The sequence below is a fragment of the Tupaia chinensis genome, unplaced genomic scaffold, assembly GCF_000334495.1.
Source record: "Tupaia chinensis unplaced genomic scaffold, TupChi_1.0 Scaffold000430_1, whole genome shotgun sequence".
In the NCBI taxonomy this organism is placed as follows: Eukaryota; Metazoa; Chordata; class Mammalia; order Scandentia; family Tupaiidae; genus Tupaia; species Tupaia belangeri.
The window spans coordinates 3,801,143-3,821,843 of NW_006159935.1; the positions used below are offsets into that span (position 1 = coordinate 3,801,143).

At 48.3% G+C, this 20,701-nt stretch overlaps 1 protein-coding gene across 5 annotated transcripts in view; it reads left to right on the forward strand.

Moving 5' to 3' along the window:
* The window catches only part of TNIK (TRAF2 and NCK interacting kinase), a 417,539-nt gene that overhangs the window by 293,850 nt on the left and 102,988 nt on the right, over positions 1-20,701 (forward strand). For all 5 annotated transcript variants that reach the window (XM_006155057.3, XM_027774424.1, XM_027774425.1 and 2 more), the window contains 3 exons: positions 4,574-4,749; positions 9,248-9,314; positions 13,460-13,662. In XM_006155057.3, coding sequence (XP_006155119.1) covers positions 4,574-4,749; positions 9,248-9,314; positions 13,460-13,662 — 446 coding nt within the window. The remainder of the gene's footprint in view (positions 1-4,573; positions 4,750-9,247; positions 9,315-13,459; positions 13,663-20,701) is intronic.

Genomic DNA, 20,701 nt, shown 5'->3' on the forward strand with positions numbered 1-20,701 from the left:
CCTGCTCCTGTTTCCTCTGTGAAGGTGGATTCCACCCTCATGGGTCAACCACCTTGTTCAAAAGATCTCCCCGCTCTCCTCTTCCCATCCTCCTTATCCACACTCACCTGCTCTCTGGAGTCTTCCCAGTGCCATAGTTTCCCTCCAGGGCCTTCTGGAAAAGGACAGGAATGATTTCATTTCTGGAGGAAAGTGATCAATCTTGTTTTGGCACCTGCCCTGTAAATTTGAGCATCCACACAGGCAAAGCAGTCTCAATCAACATAGGGAAATCGTAACTGCAGATCCCTACACCTGGTCCCTGGGCCGGGCTGCTGGTGCTCTAGATGCAGAGGCAGAGGCCCAATTAAGTGGAGAGGCTTCTTGACAGAGTCTGACATTCCCAATGGGCAGAGCCAGCCCAGAACCCCAGCCTCCTGCTTTTACTCCAGGGCTTCCAATCACCCTGTCATCCCATGGAGCACCATCTCTGAAGACTCCTGCTTTTACTCCAGGGCTTCCAATCACCCCCGTCATCCCATGGAGCACCATTTCTGAAGATTGCGGGGCCGCCAGGCTCTTTGGCTTTAAGATATGACTAAGCTCTTTTGTGTGTGTATGTGTGAGTGTGAGTGTGTGTGTGTGTTCTGAATAAAACAATGTTAATACAAAGCAAAGATCAGAAAATACTTCATGTAGTCTGCATTTGCTAGTCGTGGTGTGACTTTGGACTTTATCAGTATTAAAAAAAAAATTACTCTGCAGACATTTTAAATGAACCTTTTTCGCAGTCTCTCTGAAGATAACAGCCCCGTTGACTCTTTCTGATGACCTGTCTCACCCAAATATTCCTGACAGCTTGTCTTTAAAGAACGCTGTATTAACTCAATCAGCAGAAGTGGGAAACGCACGACTTCAGGTCTCTGTTCCCCGGTCTACCAGCCGACATTGCTCCTGCAGTCTGGCGATGGTCAGACATCGCTGGGACGCTGCCTTCACAGTAACAGTCCCCGCAAAGAGCCGTAAACACACGTGCATTTGGGATAGCATAGCCCATTCTACACATTTCACGTGCATTAACCGATGTCCTCGTCACAGTGGTCTTCGAGACAAGTACTAATATCCCAGTGGTCTTCGAGACAAGTACTAATGCGGCCAAGGAAACCGAGGCACAGAGAAGTGGACTCATTTGTGCAAAGACACACAGCTAAGTGATGGAGCCTAAGTAGAGAAAGAGTAGCAGAGTATCTGGAAAACACAGTGGAGCCCATGCAAAGTTTAAAGGTCAGACTGCATTTGTGGAGCCTAGCAGTTACAACAACTTTTAGCCCAACTGGTTGGAATGGTTAATGTGATCCTCTTTCAGGCATTCGAATTCCTCTAACACAGTCTAACACACAAACAGGCTAAGCCTGGGAAGACAGAGTGTCTAGAGAGGCTGATGGCAGGTCTAGTGTCTCAGACTGCAAGCAGTAACCTGTCTCTGTCTCTGTGCCAACCCAACTTGGAGGAAATTAGAACTGCTAACCTTAAAGCGTTTAGTTTTGTTCTGTTTTGTTTTTTAAAGAGATAGAACCAAGTTACAGAGATTGAACAGAGACTCTAACAATGAAGTTGTATCGGTGCACTTTAAAGCCATTAGAACATTCAGTGAAGAGCCAGGGAGCGTTCAACATGGGTGAAGTGTTTCTGCATTTAATTAAATGCATAATTAAACATATTGATTCTTTGCTCATGCTAACTTAAATAAGAAACAATATGTCCTTCCTGAAGACTTGTTTTAAGTAAGCATTATTTTCAAACAGTACTACACTCTTGGAAGGCATGGCCAGCTTTGTGGTCCTGCACCTGTTGGCCCATCCTTTGGACCCAAAGTCATTCTCTTGCATGTATTGTGAGGCTCCTCACCAGGAGGAATACTGAAAAACAGAACTGTGTGCATAGCTGGCTCCATTACAGTGTTTGAGCACTGTTCTGCCCTGAAGAACTAGAGATTTCTCTGACTTTTTTAGATGTCAGTACTGGAGTGTACGGTCCATTAAGTGTGGAACTTACTTTCAAACTGGGTGCACTTTATCTGTCACCCTCTAATTCGTAGTTGGACACTTTATGAACAAATCAAAAGCAAGCACTTCTTCCTCGGTGCCAGCACAAGAAAGAGAAGTGCCATTTGCATTTCTCATGAACATTTAATGGCTTTGTTTCAAATTTTTTAAAAAAATGTACTTACCTCTCCTATGAAAAACAGACAGAGAAAAAGAGAGAGAGAGATGGACACCCCAATAGGGCGTTTACACTGCAGGCCACCCCATCTTAGCTGACCCAGGTCATGGGCACCAGCACGTACACCCACTGTGGTCAGGGAGGACGTGGGACATGAACCCCGGATGCTTCTCACTTGCAATGTCACCGCACCACGGTCTGGCCCCTGAGTGCCTGTACTCACCTTTAAATACTGACTAAACCTCGAAAAGCACCAGGTGGAGTTTTTCTATTTCTTTATGCAAGCTATTCTCATTCTCTTCAGTTTTCTCCTCAGGGCAGTCCATTTTTGTATTATGTTCTTCTTACAAGGTCTCCCCTTAGATCATTTACATGTTATGCCTCCATAGATTTGTTCGTTAGATCTGAGAAAGAAAATAAGCCAATTGACCCCTTCTCCCGCTCTGTCCCTCACAAGCGCAGACTTGAAGTACCCATATTACAACTCTTGTCCAGAACTTTCCTCCCACTTATTCATCGGACACACAGAGCATGTGGTGTACTCATGACTCAAAGCTGGCTTGGGCTCATCCTGACATGCTGAAAAGTCCAGCCTGAGCGGAGCGAGGACATGGGCTGAGGGGCATGGGGGTGTTCAGAGTGCCCGCCCTGCTGCCACTGCCTACCTCACTCCATGGTGTGGTCAGTCTGATTCACCCTGAGGTGGCCCAAGCACAGGTGGTTACCTTAGCTTTTATGTAAACTACTTGAACAATTTGAACGTAGCTAGAGATTTAGAAAAAAAAAAGAAAAAAAGCTTCAGTACTTTAAAAGCATAGAATGGGGTCAACTGGTGGTGTGGTGAAGGCAGCTAGATCCCATGGCCAACTGGTTGGCTCAAGTCCTGGACCCAGCAGCCTGAAAAACATGCCACACACATGTGCATGTGTGCCCAGAATCCCAAGTGGATAACTGAAGAGAAGGAATTGCAGCATGGCCATCCCACCTGGGAAGTATTTGTTTCTCAGGTTCTCTTTCTCTCTCTCAAGTGCACATACTCCATAGCAAAATTTAAAAATAAATAAAATAAAGCAGAAAGAAAAAGAAAAAGAAACATGGAATGAGAAATTGACCTGAGCAAAAAGAGACTGGTGTATAAACAAGTGCACTCTCTCCTTTGAATCTTGAAGAACACACACCCCTTTGTTTTCTGTGCAGTGAGGATACTACTCAGCCTGCAGTGTGTGCGTGCATGTGTGTGTATACAGGGCTTGCTTGGGCAGACCCGCTTCTGAGATCCACTCTTGTACCTCCACAGTGCACCACAGGAGGACGACAGAGATACAAAACAGATCCCTCTTCCTCCTGGCAGGGTGGAAGGGTGGCCAAGGTCTCCGAGGGCAGGGTGCTGAGCTGTCACTGCAGTCCTTGGAAAGACACGCTGTAGAGTCATGAGTGTAATTATTTAAGACTCTGGACAGCTTCTTGGAACTTTCAACATGAGCATGCATGCCCAAGTCGTGAATGATGGCTAAAGTCCACCATTAATTTCCAGTGCATGTAGACTTGCTATCATAATCGCTGTATGGTATCTCTCGCTGACTCGCCCCTGCCCCTGTGCATCTCTGGCACAGGGTTTATCTCTGAGGAAATATTGATAATTTCCTTCCTGCTTCTAGGTGTGAACTTAGGCCTTTAAAGTTAGATTTCCAAGTTCTCGGTTGATGGCAAAGGTACCCACACACATCCTGTTCTCATTAATTGGAAAGCAAAGTTCAAGGTTGATTAGAAAAATACTAGTAAAAAAACCTTTTATCTAATCTAAGTTCACTTTACTATTTGAGAACCTTCTTATTTCTATGAAATGCACTTCTTATATAGACAAACTTGGTTTTGCTTTTTGCTTGCATTTTCTGCCCCGTCTAGGGAGCTCACCTCACTACCCCTGACATATCGTTTTCTCACTCCTGCCTTTAGTTTAGTACTGATTTCCTACCTGCCTCAACTATCCTCCCCCCAGAGTGATTTTCTCCTCATTCTTTAAAGCCCAACTCTGTTTTCCTGATTATAATGGTCTAGTCCACCCAGACATGGTTCCGACAGGGCCTTTTCCTGCTCTGGTAGCTTTTGCATTTTACGTGATATTATGTATAAACTATGCAAAAATGCTTGCACATGCGCAACTGCCCTAGGTTACCTCCGTCGTTCCTTGGTGGTGATGAACTTTGATCCCCATTGTTTGAACGCAGTGCTGGGCATGACCTCTGCCTGGTTGATCCCTTCACTGGATGACTAAGCCTTTTTTTAAAAATATAGAAAAAAAAATCTAGTATTCTGGAAAATGTAAGTTTGCTTTTCTTTGGATTGTCCTTTTATCTCTTTTCTTTGGCAGGTCCAAAAAATTCCAGTCCTTTATTGAAAGCTGCTTGGTAAAGAACCACGGCCAACGACCAGCCACCGAGCAGCTGATGAAGCATCCCTTCATCCGAGACCAACCCAACGAGCGGCAGGTCCGCATCCAACTCAAGGACCACATCGACAGGACGAAGAAGAAGCGCGGGGAGAAAGGTGAGGGGCGCGCTTATGTTTTTGCAAGGGAACAGCCGACGAGGCGAGTCGCGGGCTCTCTGTGTGGTCCGTGGTGACTGTGGGATCGCAGACGGGCCTTCGTTATCCTTCAGCATCGGGCCCCCTCTGAGGTCACGGCCTGCAGGCGTCAGGGGGTGAGACTGCCGGAGCGCAATCTCTCATGCCGAGAACTGTGAGACGCGTAGAAACGTTACCTCTTCCGAGCGCTGAACACAGCCCCGGGGAGCGATCCTGGGAGGAGCTCTCCGATGTCCAGTGATGAAGTTCATTAAAATGAATATTCATGTTAGAAGGCTAAAAATCTACAGGAAAAAACCTGAAGAAAAAAGGCTTCTGTTGATGTTTTTCTGTGCTGACAGTTTCCAACACTTAAGTTTCTGTGCTGGGAGGCTCAGTTCTAGCACAGTTATTTAGAAGTCAGAAGGAATTTTCTTCCTGTTACAGTGATAGAAAAGATCATTAGGTTGCCAGGCTGGCTGGATGCAACGCCAGCTTTTGAGCTGAAGGTCATGCAAGGCACTTCTTTATTTTACAGACCAAAAGAAAAGAAAAAACAAACAAACAAACAAAAACAACTTTCCTCTTAGCCTCCAGGTCTTGTATTAACACTGTCCTTTCACTGCACCATTCCAAATCTGGGGTTCTGGGATTGTGCCTCAGTTGCTAGAATGGGGGCTTACAAGTCCTTCCCTAGCATCCTAAGTGCATCCTGACCAAGGTGAAAACTCACAGGCCCGGTGGCCAGGCCCCTTTCCTCTCTCCCTCCTCTCCACCCTCTGCTCTGTGTTTTGGCAGGCAGGGGGCACCCCAAAGAAGTCACTCCCCTATTTGCATTCCCTCCATGTCTGCTTCTTCAGTCAGTACCCGTAACACAGCAAGGTGGGAAGTGGGGCTCCTGGCGGGGCAAAGAGCAGTGCAGAGGTCAAGGACAGACTGAAGGATAAGATCTGCAGAGGGCTGAGGCAGGAGGAGGAATCTCCAGGGGAACTTCAAAAGAAGGCTTCCTCCTGCAGCCAGCCTCGGAGACTCAAAGGGAAGTGTGTGGTTAGGTTAGACTCAGTAGTGGGAGGTGATGAGGCTGAGCCGAAAGGGAGGCCCCTCTCCTGTTGTCACTGAGTGGGTAGGGCTGGGGCCTGGAGGCTAGCCAAGTTGGAGGACGTAGGCTTGATGAGAAAAGTAGGTCAAGGTCAAGAAGACCCGGCACTGATTTTTCAACTGCTCTTTATCCTGGCTACTCCAGGAGTCAGAATGTATGAGGGAATATTTCAGGGCAGTGTGTCAGACATGCAACCATTAAACACCAACTTTTCTTATGAAGAAACTTATATTTTATTATACTATGGATATATAGAGTAGACTAGGTCCCCAGACTCCATTTTTAATTCATATTCTGAGCTCGAATGCTAGCTCTGCTTCTTATCAATTATGTGAACTTGGCCCAAGTCTTCTCACCTTACAAATGAGAATAGGGGTGTATTAACAGTATCTGTTGCTCGGCATTGTCGTGAAGATTAAATGAGATAGTGCGTGGGAAATGCTTAATACAACGCCTGGTATGTAGATCACTTAGTAAAATATTACCTATTTTTATTTAGGCATTTTTTATTGACTGTACTCAAGGTACTTTCTGAGAACTCATGATCCATCTCCCTTTGGCCAGTGAGTAATGTTGGAAAAGTCTATGCCTCGGTTTGCTTTTACATTCAGGGGGATACCGACTCCGCCATGTGACTCAGAGCTCACCATGCTGTGGAGATCAGCTATTTTTAATGTGCTCGTTCTCTGTGGGGTAGAGGAGGAAGATTCTTAGAAGTAGGTATATTCGAGAGTAACGTGGTAATTTAAGGGACTGAGTCCTATTGAGGCTGAGGGTCACCAAAATCACTGTGCTAGCTTTATTTTTGTATGCTCCCCAAGGAAGGAGGATCTCATCTCACTCCATTTGCTCAATTTGATCAAATGACTTAATTCGCTACTACTAATACCTTTTCACTTTCTAAGTAGCTCTCTCTGTGACCGGTTTTTGGTAGAATCAAGCAATTTTACTTTTCATCGCGCTATGATTTTTTAACCTGATTTTTCTTCCTCAAGATATGTTGATACATGTTCATTTAACCTAGGAATATAAAAGCAATCAAATCGCATTCTGGTGGAGTATTAAAATTGAGAACCCTGACAAGTGAAAGTTTCACCCTAGAGAATAAAAGTAATTGGAATAATTGTGTGCTTCTTTCCCTTGTTATAATTTCCTTTATTAGATAAAATTTCTGTATTTTACTTTCAAGTCTATTTTTCTATTTCATGAAAGTTTGAGGTACTAGACTTTCCACATGGAGTATTAAAACATTTTATAGAAGTTTTTTACATTTGGGCAAAATAATACTTTAAAAAATAAGTAGCTTGAAAACTTTATACATATCTAAACATGTGAAGTTAATTTGTGATCTTGAAAAATACACTGGAATTCCCCACCATGTTTTTTGTTTGTCTGTTTGTTTATAGTTTTTTTTGCTATAGGGTGCATGTGCTCGCCAGAAAGACAGAGAGAGACAGAGAGACAGAAAACAATAAATCACCCCCCAGGGGGATGACCACACCACAATCCTTTCTCTTCCATTCTCCTTTCTGGATCTTGGGCATGCACGCAAACGTGCCTGGCATGTGTTTAAGCCACCGGGTCCGGGACTTAAACCATGGTCAACTACATGGGAGTCCAGCAACCTAGTCATTACACCAACTGCTGGTCCCCACCAACCATTTTTTGACTTTTAAAAATGATCTCTTCAATGTATAAATAGTGTGAAAAGCACGTTGATCAGATCTGTGTGCTCTCACTACATGCCTGTTGCCTCCTAGTGGTAATATAACCAAATTGCAGTTTTAGTATCTTTTCAGGGGTATGCAAATGTCCTCAAGGTTGTTATTACTAACCCACAGCTATAAAGAAATAACAATAACGTTTCACCCTCCCTCGCTTAGCATCTCCTGTGAGGGCACCTCACTGTCCACAGAAAAGTCCCCAGCAGGATGAATACAAGGATCAGAGCCATCTCATCCCTGCTGGGCTGTGTCCCTCCATTTGCTTTGACCCAGCCGGATGCCTGGCCACTTACCACTCTTTGTTTCCTGAACATTATGGTCTGTAATGCTGCCAGCCTTACTCATGTGGTCTGTTGGCTGAAATGCCCCTTTTCCTGCCACTTTCAGCTGCCAGCTGCTGACCTGCCAAGACCCAGCTCATTTCCTCCTCAAAAACTTCACTGTCCCCCTCCTCCGTTATGACCAGTAGAGCTAGCTGCTTCTTTCTCTGATAACCCCATAGAAGTCTTTTTTATGGACTTCTACTTAGCATATAATAATTGGAGAGAACACTGGTTTTAAAGTTGGTAAAACTCTGATTGAATTCTAAATCCACATCCCAGACTGGCTTGTATTAATGAGATCACATTGGTAATCGTACCTAATCTCTCGTCATCCAACGATCTTCCTTTGAAAAACAGGCACTATGTTACAGGATCGTTGTGAGTATATAGGTAAAGTATCCAGCATTTGCAACTGAGATATTCTTTCCTCATAATCATAGTGGTTCTAAGTATTTACTCATTGGGTTCATTGGCTTCTGGTCTTCTCCAAAGCAAAGACTCGGTCTTACTCATCTTATATGTTAACTTGCTTAACATTTCACTGAATTAAATGAATGGCCCTTCCTAGTGGGCTAATCAAAATATATATGAACTATAATTTTTTTAAGAGAGAGATTTTTGCTATAGGATGTGTGCACTTGCTGGATAGACAGAGAGAGACAGAGAGACTGAAAGCAAGAAATTGCCCCTGAGGGGGGATGTCCACACCACAATCCCTTCTCCATTTTCCTCTCAGGATCTTGGGCATGTGTGCACACGCACCCAGTGTGAGTTTAAAGCACACGCACCCAGTGTGAGTTTTGGAACTCGAACCACAGTTGACTATGTGAGAATCCAGCAATATAACCATTACTCCATCTGCTAGTCCCTTGAACTATACATTTTTAATAGCACTTATTGTCAAAAGTTTCTTTGTGGTATTCACCAAGATAATCTCAAGGCAATTTGTGAGCCCATGTAATTCATAATGAAATCCTGCTTCTACAATGTTTAATACTATCCATAAGTTAGCAAGGGCCAAGAAAGTTGAAATGGGTGGCTTTGTCATGTAAGTTAACGCACACAGAACGGTTGCTTTCAGCTCTCTATCTCCTCTTTCATGGGACTGTTGGACACTGAAGACAGCTATCTGGAGTTCGCTGGAATCGTCCTGAGTATAATTAGTTCCATGTGCTTAAGTCCAGCTTGTGGGAGGCCTGGGCCTTGTCCCAGCTCACTGCTAACCACAGCTCTTTAGATCTCGGTTTACTTACATTTAAAAGGGGGGGATTGAACATGGCCGAGCTGAGCTGTGGCATCTTTTGTGCACTAACATTCTGTGAGTTTCTCTTTAGATGAGACCGAGTATGAGTACAGCGGAAGTGAGGAAGAAGAGGAGGAGAATGACTCAGGGGAACCCAGGTATGAAAGCAAATGCAAGTCTTCTGGCATTCACGTTCTTAATCGCGCGTGCGTGAAATTTGCTTTACTTTTCATTTATAGGTTCATTTTTTTAAGAATCCACCAGGGTGATCTTATTTAATGTATTGCCCACGAACATACTCATTAGTTTGGGAAAATTTTCCCAAGGTAGACTCTTACAAAAATGGGGAAATCAGCATATTCTTCATACTGTCCCCCAAGATTTATGGCCTCTCTCCTAAGACGTTGTTTCCCCTCATGTGTCACATTTAGAATAGGTGGGAGGCAGTCACGTGGGCACTGCAGGACTGAAAGTTCTTAAAACTGCCATTTTCTGGAGTCTAAGGGACATTTTCATATGTGAGTTCTTCAATCCATTATCGCACACCTTTGAGAAGCCCGTTCAGAGGCCCATCTTTGTCCCATGCCTTGGTATTTTCTTTCTTGAGAGAGAGATTTTTATTATAGGGTGCACATGCTTGCTGGAGAGACAGAGAGAGACAGAAAGCAAGAAATCACCCCCCTCCCCCAGGGTGGGGCAGGGGCGATGGCCACACCGCAATCCCTTCTCCTCAATTCTCCTCTTGGAATCTTGGGCACGCACGCACAGTGTGAGTTTTAATACCCAAGACCTGGGACTCGAACCCCGATTAACTACGTGAGAGTCTAGCCATATAACCATTATGCCATCTGTTGGTCCCCATGCCTTGGGATTTTCACCACAGCCTAATCCAGGAGGAGATGACTTCCAGGAAATCCATTTATACTCCTGAGGTGAACCCTAGGTAGAAGCCATCGTGCCATTCCTGTCGTCAAGGTTGGCCCCAGAATCAAGTCTCCCCTACGTGTCAGCGTCTGCTCGACATCCACTGCCTTTCCTCTAGTCTGGGTTATAAATGATTAAGGCCGGTTTGCTCAGACAGCGAGGATTTCTCTTTTATGATAGCGTTTGTCTGGCAGCTTGGTGATCAAGACACGCAGGCATACGGGCTGCACCGTGAATGGGAGGGAGGAGTTACTGGGAAGACTCACAAGCAGGAGTCACTGGGGTCTCTCGGTCCCAAGCACCTGCAGGGAGTCTCCCTAATGCTGCTGGGGAAGGCTTTCCCGCTGGCTCAGGCCACGCATCCTGGACTGGGAAGAGGCCTTGTAGCCGCTGCTGCCGGCATGACCCAGACACTGTGCTTTCTGTGTGTGTTGACTCAGACTTCCCAAGCGGCGTCCTTGCTAGGCTACCAGAAGAATATGGGAATGAGCTTCCAGGGCCTCCAGTTCTTTCCTTCTTCACCTGCCATAGGATTCGTCAAAGTCAAGGCCAAGGGCGAATTCTTTCCTTCTATCTGGTGCCTGACACGTCAGCCGCCCCTAGCGTGGCTGCGTTGAGATGCTGACTGGCAAGTACTGACATGGAGAAGGAACCTCCCTGTGAGGAGAAACACACATGCCTTCCTTCCAGCTGTCCAATGTGGTGGGACGCTCACCCAGGTGGTCGCGTCAGCCCTCTGACCACTGTCCGTAGAATGGAAAAGCCGTGTCTCTATAACGCTTGCTAAACTGCAGTCCTCACTGAGCCAGCCCAGCTAACTCACCGTTTCTGTACTGTCACACATCACTGTGCCACACTGAAGAGTATGTTCCAAGCCCTGCTTGTATAAATGCAAGTAATAAATCTTTATGACATCTTGAAGACTAGGTAAGACAATAGTTACCTCATGTTAGAAATGAGGTGACAGCCCAAGGATGGCAACCAGGCCACACCCCAGGTTAATGACGAGCCCCTCTCAGCTCAGGTCTCCCGACCCGGAGTCAACATCGATCAGTACTAACGGAGTGTCCTTGTGTGCATGTGCGGCTGAGCCCACAAGCCCCATCACCTTTGCACAGAGCAAGTGGCCTCTAGACCAGCACTGTGGCCCGGGGCTTGTCTTAGAGTTTTACACAAAGGCTGCAATTTTAGAGGAGGCCTGCTACAGACCCCAAGCATGGTCTTGGAGCATCACAAACAAAGCCTTCTTCTGTCGTTCGTGGCAGTACTTCACATCGCGCACTAACCAGCTCCAAGCTGAACCTCGGTCCTCTTGTTGACGGCCACCAAAGCTGCTCCTTCCCCAGTCTCCCTACATGGTACCTCATCAGCACCATCACCAGCTGCCAAGGCAAAATCAGCAGGTCATCCCTCCCTCTGGTCCGGCCTATTGAGGGCTCACTAACCCCATGCCCAATGCCTCTCCACTTCCATTCCCACTGCCCACATCCTGGTGAGTCTCCACCAGGGCCACTGCAGCAGTAGCCCGACCGCTGGCTTTGCTCCTCAGACCCTCTGCAGACCGCCGTCTGTCCAGCAAACAGATCAGTTCCTGTTACTCTCCTGCTCACCAGAACCTTCCCGTGCGTGGCTTTCTCGGCCCACACTCGTCTCCTGATCTGCCCGGTCCCAGGCCTCCTCTTAACCTCTCTCCCACTCATTCACTCCACTTTGGGAAGAGAGACAAGGGATCATTCCTCAAAGAGGCCACACCTTTCCCTCCACACGTGTCGCCTTCCTGACCACCCCACCTAAAGTAGAGCCCCCACTCGCCTCGACCCTGCCTCTGTCACCCTTAGGTGTTACCCTTTTTTGTCTTCTTGGAGTCCATGAATGCCTTAGGTTAAATTGTTTGTCATCAGTTGTCTGTCTTCCTCACAAGGAGATAACCGTAAAGAAAGACTGGGTTTATCTGGCAATTGCTGCAGTGCTGGGGCCCGTTACAGTGCCTCCCACATAGGGGTGTTCAGTTATTACGTGTGTATAGGTTTATTTTAAATGGAAGCTTCCAGAAAGATGAAAAGGGCTAGCTTTTAAAAACGAGTAGAAGCTATTTCCTACCTCTTGTTATGCTGCTGTGCAGAACCCAGGGGTGTAGCATGTTCCCCTGGAGTTGATGGGGACAGGGCAGGCCTCGCACACCAGCCACCTGGGTGGAGTTGGTGTCCTTGTCCCATCTCATGCTCGTGTGCACAGCTGAGGAAGCCGTTGCCTAAACAGAACCTGGGAATCCGTGGGCCGGTTGAGGTCCCAGCTGCACCCTCTCCAGAACCAAGTCATTTGGGTGCAGTGAGACGGGGCCTGGCGGGCGTGACTCAGGTCCTGACTCGCTGTCGACTTTGACCCGAGCACTTTCCCTCTCTGGCCCCGATGTGTTCACGTGCACAGTCTGGCCTCTCCCTCGCAGGCTGTGCGAGTCAAGGCTGTGGTGTGGGCGAGGCAGTGCGTGCTTTTGCAAGCAGAGTGGGTTTCCCTGCTGTTTGTGATTATTCTGGTTTTTGTTTTGTTTTGTTTTTGAGAGAGATTTTTGCTACAGGGCATGTGCACTTGCCAGAGAGACAGAAAGACAGAAAGTGAGAAATAATCCCCCCTCAGGGGAATGGCCACGCCGCAATCCCTTCTCCTCCATTCTCCTCTCAGAACTTGGGCACATACACATGCGCACCCTGCGTGAGTTTTAAACTGCTGGGTCCAGGACTGGAACCACAGTCAACCACATGAGAGTCCAGCTGTGTAACCATCTGCTGGTCCATTTTTACTTACTTGCCTTAGTTTTAATTGTCAGAAGGTGCACGAGTTTACCTAAGAGAGACAGAGAGAGAGAAAGAGAAAACACCTCCAGTGGGACCTGGTCTCACCACACTCCAGTCTCCATTTCTCCATCCTGCCAGGATTTGGGGCACCCACACATGCCCAGTCTGTTTTCTCAAACCACCAGGACTGGGACTCAAGCGTGGTCAGCCACATGGGACCTGTGGGACCCTAGTCTGTGAGGCTGGCCTTTGCTGGCCTTTCTTCAACGTGTGCACAGTCTAGTCCGGGGCTCAGGGCTTGCACACTTGCCCAAACCTTCAGTAATGCATCGTCGCGGCATCACAAGGGTGAAGGTGTGCGGCGGACCGCCCTGCGGCTGGTGCTGGAGACAGCACCAGGGTGTGGTAGTCATACCCACAGGCGGCTGACCGCTACTCAGCCCAGTGGTTTCTCAGAAATGAATGACTTAATGACGGGGGTCTCAGGGCTTGTGTGTCTTCTTCCCCGGGTGTGGGGGAATTGTCCTGTTGTCCTCCCCAGCACACCCTGTCCCTATGGGATCCTAACTGCGTCCTCCCGCCTGCAGCTCCATCCTGAACCTGCCAGGGGAGTCCACGCTGCGCCGGGACTTCCTGCGGCTCCAGCTGGCCAACAAGGAGCGCTCCGAGGCCCTGCGGCGGCAGCAGCTGGAGCAGCAGCAGCGCGAGAACGAGGAGCACAAGCGCCAGCTGCTGGCCGAGCGCCAGAAGCGCATCGAGGAGCAGAAGGAGCAGCGGAGGCGGCTGGGGGGGGGGAGGGCCCCGAACTCTGGCGCTGCGGCAGCTGTGGCCCAGATCTCACCCTTGACCTTGGGGACCACAGCCTGCGAGGTGCACCCACACCCTGACGGCAGAGAAGGGGTCCGATGCTCTTCCAGACAAGACTCCCCAGTTCTTCAGGGTGTGGTCAGGAAGGAAGGTTTCGGCCTCTGCCCTCAGGTCTTGCTAACCTGTCTTCTCAGGGAGGCCTTCCTTGACAGCCTTACTTAAAATCGTGCCCCCGTCTAGCCCGCCCCATCTGCCTCCCTGTTTTTACTACTTTTACGTGGTCTAACCATCTTCAGACATACTGCTGTCCCTTCACACGCCTGTGTCTCCCCCCCAGAGCGGAAGGCCTGTGAGGATGGGGTTTGTTCTCTCCTCAATCCCGGAGCGTATCTTAACTGCCTAAAACATTGCCTAGCGTACAGTAGGTGCCTTGCAAATACTTGTGGACGGAGTGGATGAACACAGGACAAGTCAGCCAGTCATTGAGGGTGAAATACAGGTGTTAACTAGACCACGGGGAACAGGCAGGTAGGTGACTGCACCATGGAAAAGCAAGGCCTGCCTGTTGATAGCCTCTGACTTACGGGCACATCCTTGCCCACGTACCCCTTACCACCCAGGGCCTGTCCTCCAGCTCGGGGCCAGACCTGCTGTCCTGGGTGGGAAACCAGGCCGTAGCCACGGTTTCCTGCAAGGCTTTTCCTGGGCAAGGCCCTCACCCCATGGTCTTACGAAACATTTGTTAAAGCCTCCTTCCCAGAACTTGCCCAGATAAATCAAAGCCTCTAGCCAATTAGGAGACCAAGAATGCATAGTCGTTAGGGCAGCTGGGCTGCAGATGAAAGGTTCGCTCGCTGAGCAGGAACGGGGTAGTGATTTTACAGGGCTCCCGAACACCGACTTGCCCCTCATTAACAAGTGTACGGAGCCACTCGCTTTGTCAGGTGGCCCTGGCAGAGTTAGAGGGTGGTTAATTGCAGACACCGGGAGCAGATTGCTTTTTAAATGGTACATCAAGGTCCCGCCTGCCTGGCTTACATCGGGGACGACCTAAGTTCCAGTTTGCAATAAATCCCATCAACCTCATTATGTCCCTGGAATATTAGTTTCCGAATAGCAACGGTAACACCCCAACTGAAATTGCTAAGAGATTTCTGTGTGCCAAGTACCAGGCAGTTTTCTCGGCCGATACCCAACACCCTGTGCACTAGCCTCATCTTTTCGTATGGATCTCTGATTTCTCATGCAAAGTGCAGAGAATCCCGCTTTCACAAGAGGAAACCGAAGTCAAAGAGGAAACTGAAGTTTAGGGAGGGGAATCATTGGTCCATGTTGCAAAGGTGAGGAGAAGAGCCAAGTCACAATTCATTCCCCACCCAGTGTCCGTGCCGGCCCTGGGACAGTAAGCTAGGTACTGAAGCAGGGCCTTGAACTGCGATCCTTACAGCCAGGGTTTGTAGGCTTGTGCAAACAGCAGTGGGCAGTGAGGCGCTTTAATCCATGTGTGAGCCAATAGTATTGTGAGCAGTACCCTGCACAGGTGCACGCCCATTTCACATTATTTTGTACTGCGGTTTACCCTGCAGTAGACAGAGGTGCTACAGAGCTGAGAGGCAGAAGCCTTCAAAGCAGCAGGCGGACAGTGACGTGAGCTGGGGGTTTCGTCAAGCAGGCTTCAGAAACAGGTCCGGAGCTTAGCGATGGGCGATGCCGCAACACCTCTGGCCACCGCTCAGATACAAACTGAAGTTCTCGGGCAAGTCCAGTGGCTGCCCTGGCAGCCTCCTTCAGCCCACCCAGACCAGTCGTTGTCTCTGGTACTGGCCTGGGGCCACACCGTGTCCTTCCCTCTCCTAGGTTTCCTGTTTGGATCCCAGGCCTACACTTCTAGTCTTGTTATCAGATCTCTCCCACCAGCGAGGGGTGCCACTCAGGCTCGGTCCCCAGAATCCTGCCTTTCCTGCTGCTTTCGTGCTGGTGGGGTTCCCTCCGAGAGCATTTGCCAAGGTCCCCGTGTATTAGAACCTGTTCACACCCTGGACACCTTGGTCACTCACCTTTCCTGCGCCTGACTACTGGGCTCGTTGCTTAGCGATTTGCCATGTTCTTAGTTTCAGGCTAAAGGTCTTGATTATCTAACCTAGAAAATCGCCGCTGTCCTCTCTCAGAATGTTTAGAACACACGTGAACGTGCACATACGCACACGCATACGCTCTCACCTACATGGTTCTCTTCTTTATCTTTTTACATTTTAACACAAGGACTCTTGACCCTTGGACCTAGATCTCCGATTAGCATGGTTTTTTCACAGGGTGCATTGTTTGGTTTGGTTTTTATTTTTCCCCTGTTGTGTTAGGGGTGTTTTGTTTGGGCTTTAGACAAGTTACTGGGATAAAAATGTCTGCTGGATACGAGGACTCGCCACATGACAGGTGCTCTGCTCAGCACTTCATGAGAATGGTCTCATTTAGTCCTCACAGTAAAGTCTAAGGGTGATGCGGCCGAGGCCTAGCGAGGTCAGTGACCTAAGGAAGGCCCTCCAACTTGAGAAGAAACAGGTCTCTCACCCAGAGGTTCAGGTGGCAGACCCTAAGCACCGAGGCCCTGCATGTGTCCTGCCTCGCCACTAGTGCCTCGCTTTCCCTGGTCTTCTCCTGAGCGTTGAAGGAGTTTGGAGCAAGGACAAAAGTCTCCCCAACAGGTGCGCGTCTTAGCTGAGCTCTCCCTGGTGCTCCCAGAAGAGCTACTGCCAGAGCCTCCATTGGGTGACATTTACTGGTGCCTCTGCCGTCAGTGCAAGCCAGAGTTCAGCTCAGCGAGGCAGCTGCAGCCCCAGAGACAAACCCTGCAAGTCCTAGCCTACACAGAAGGTCAGGGTGCACGAGGGACATGACCTTTGCTTTTTGCACCAGCGGGGATAAGCCCCACCTTCTTAACAGAAGCAGGCATGCGCGTGGCCAAAGGAGGAATGCTCGTGGCCACAGGCACCGTAGGTGACCTTGCCTTTATTGTTTGATACTCTGTCTTACCTGTGGCTCACCAGAGAAGACAAGGAATTAGTCGACACTCAGATGGTTGTAAATTCTGAACCCCAGAGTCAGGGCACTCTCCCCACAGGGAGGCCTGCTCTGATGGTCCCCCCATGTCTGCTGCCCTGGCCTTTTGTCGTCTGGTGTCCTGAGTGGGATCTCGGGCTGTATGTACCATCACAGTTTAAGCCCATGGTCCAAGAATAGTTGTGAAGAGTGTAGCTTCACTGTGGGTCAGAAGGACCTCTGCAGGCATCGTAGGATGCACATTCAAATTTCCACACCAAGGTCCTCAGCTGCCCTTTGGCAACCTGGGACCATGCAGGTCGTAACCTCCGTGTCTGGTGGTCTCAGATGTCCCCTCCACGAGAGGGTTTCCAAGGAAGTCCTGCACGTCCTTAGCTCTTCACAGGTGACCATGTGGACCTGGCAAGGTTCGAACTCAGGGTCTGAATATTCTTAAAAGTGCTTTGCCTGTGCACTGAGTGTAGTTGTGTCTCAGCTTTATGAGAAGGACCCAACTTCAGGCCAACTAAATAGCGGGCAGAAGATTCGGCTATCGACCGATGACAAAGGATACTTCGTAACTCAGTTCCAGGGACTTGAAACCCAGGTCGGGCAAGGAGTCCATCAATAGTGAGAAAAGTGTCAGGAGGATCTTTTTTGTTTTTATTCAGTTCAGCACAAAGTTCTGTCTCTAAAGCCAAGTAAGTAGGGCTTGTTTCCTTCTGTGTCACAGGGTGAGGGCCGGGAACGGGCAACTCGAGGTTCTGAGGTGTCTACGCCCATGAGCCTCTCAGGCCGCTCCTGGGAAGACTGTGGTGGTGCTTGATTCTGCTCGAAAGCTTTGAAATGCTATGTGTGTACGTAATGTATATGTATATGTTACATATATACATATATACACACATGTGTGTGTGTGTGTGGATTTGCCTCAAAGAGACAAAGAAGGAAAACGAGAAGGCACCGCCCATGGGGTTTGACTGCGCTGCAATCCCCCCTGCCTGATTTCTACTTTTAGGATTTGGGGCATACACACACGTGTGCTCCGCATGTTTCTCAAGCTGCCAGATCCAAGACTTGAACCATGTAGGATTCAGCTGCCTCTACCACTATGCCACTGGCTGCGGTTGTCTATATTATTGATATGTCACATATATATATACACACACACACACACACACAGACATGCCAGGTACATGTGTGTAATATATATACATATACATACACAGAGAGAGAGACACGCCAGGTACGTGTGTAATATATATACATATACATACACACAGAGAGAGACACGCCAGGTACATGTGTGTAATATATATACACAGAGAGAGACACGCCAGGTACATGTGTGTGATATGTATACATATACACACATAGAGAGACACGCCAGGTACATGTGTGTAATATATACATGTATATGTGTGTATACATATAGATATACACACACACACATAACATATATATTGAGTTGTTGGGAAAGTGATGTGTTTTTGCATAGAAAAGTATGCCAGACATTCAGATGCCTTAATATCACACATACATCTATATTTCCTGATCAGTAAACAGTACGAATGATCTAATCATGTACATAAATGTGTTGCTACGTTAACCCAAAATCTGATACGGATACTTGGGCATACTTAGGAGTATACTGGGAATCTAGTTTTTTTTTTTTCACTGAAACATTTCATTGACAAATAAAAATTGTATTTATTAAGAAAGAAGGGAAGAAAGCCTGCAGCCTGTGGGACCTACAGGACGTGCTGGTTGCTGAGACATTAGAGATGAGAGCCGGCAGGCACAGAGGCCTCCTGGCGGTGACCCGGAGCATGCAGCAGAAGTCCAGCATCCGGGAGGGAGGAGAAGGGCAAGGCCAGTTCAGAGCGTAACCAGATTAAGATGCGACTGAGCGGGACCAGCAGCTGGTGTGATGGCTGTGTCCCTGGACTCACATGTCTGACTGCAGTTAGAGTCCTAGACCCAGAGGCTTGAAATTCATGCCGGACATGTGTGCGTGCGTGCCCAGGATCCCGAGAGGAGAGTGGAGGAGAAGAAATTGCAGCGTGGCCATCCTCCCTGGGGGGTGATTTCTCGCTTTCTGTCTCTCTGTCTCTCTGGTGAGTGCATGTGCCCTATAGCAAAAATCTCTCCTAAAAAAAAAAATGTAACTGAAGCAACTAGGGTGATACTAAGGATGTAGCCGGATTATGCTGAAGGGGAGAGGGCAGGAGAAAATGGGTGTTACTGGTTTATGGCAATGGAAATAAGAATACACCAAGAGGAAGACAGAATCTGAACCTCAGCTCCGATAACTCAGATAGAGGAGGGAAAGCCAGCAGGGAAAATGGGTAGGGAATAGAAGGAACATCAGGGGACCCCAGTGCTGTAGAAACAAAGGAAACTGGCAAACATGAAGATGGAGTTAAAAGGTCAGCTCTGCTGCAGTACCCCACACCCTAGGAATAGAACACCATCCTTGGGCTGCAGTGACGAAGAGCATGTTTGAAGTGTAGTTCTCAGATAGTACTCTACAAATGCTTCGTCTCCTCTCTGTGTAGGGGATGGAAAGCGGCCTGCCCAAGCTGGAGAGGAAAGATGTTGATCTGAATTTGAGAGCTGTTGTGCACCCCCTGTGTGCCCTGAAAGATCTCTCTAATGCCCCCCAGGCTCTACAGCATGGCTAGTAACAAAGCTTCTTCCCACCAACAAGGTTGTTTTGAGGATTAGGCAGAAAAAAAAAGATGAGAAAGAACTTTGCCAACTGCCCAGAACTGGACAGATCTAATGCCCAGCTCGCTAAGGCTAATGAGGTCCTTTCACACCCTGTTCAGAGGACGTTTCACAATTACACGTTCAGCTACTTGCTGCTGACTTTCGCTCACACTCCCTCAATGTGATTTCTGCTCCCATTGGGTAACCACCTCAGGCTCACAGAGCCCTTGTAAGCTGTAGCCCAAACCCAAAGAAGCCACTGGTGTGGAAGATTGCTCTTTGGGACCTAAGCAGTTTCTCCCACATGCTCTTACAGTCCCCTAAAAGTGGGGGTTGAGGGGACTGCATGGTCCTTAATGATTTCCATGCCGGCCAACATCTTGAAGCTCTGAAAAGTTCTTGGACAACATAGCACTTGGGAAAATCCCTTTGAGAGGAAAGTAGCACTTTGGTAAACAACATCAACTCTAGACCCTAAGGCTGCCGAACTTCAAATCTCAGCTTTCTTTTCCTATTAGATGTATGCTCCTAAGGAAGTCCTTCAAATTTTCTGTGCCTCAGATTCCACATCTGTAAAACTACAAATAGGGCCAGATCTGTTATACCACAGCCACGGGCTGCTCAAGAGAAGCCACATTCCACGTGAGGACCGGGGTTTGAACCCCTGGCCAGGTAGGCCTGAAACACACTGGGCACCCTCTCAAGAGCCCAGGAAGTAGCAGGCAGAAGAAACGCTGGAGGAAGGGGAAGCTTCCTGTGCTGTGGCTGGACCCTGGGGGAGATGTACCTCTCTCTCGCTCACTCACGTGATCCATCATGAATAAAGAAAACACTTTTTAAAACTAGAAATAGCAATAACGTTACCACGTGACTACCGTGAGGACTAATGAGGTAGTTCACAGAAAGCTTTAGGACGCCACCCATACGGGGCATTCAGTAAACACGAGCTGTTACACATGCGGGTCACGACAGAGGAACACTTTTCAAAAGTTTAAACTCCTTTATGTGCTGTGCCAAAACTTTCTACTGTGTATTAAGATGAATGTACCAGGGGCCAGCAGGTGGCATGATGGTTAAGGCTCTGGACTCCCTCATGGCTGACTGTGGTTCAAGTCCCTGACCTGGTACCTTGAAACTCACACCAGGCATGTGGGGTGTGTGTGCGTGGTGTGGTGTGTGTGTGTGTGTGTGCGTGTGTGTATGTGTGTGTCCAAACTCCCAAGAGGTGAATGGAGGAGAAGGGATTGGGTGTGGCCACCCCCCCAGGAGGGAGGGTA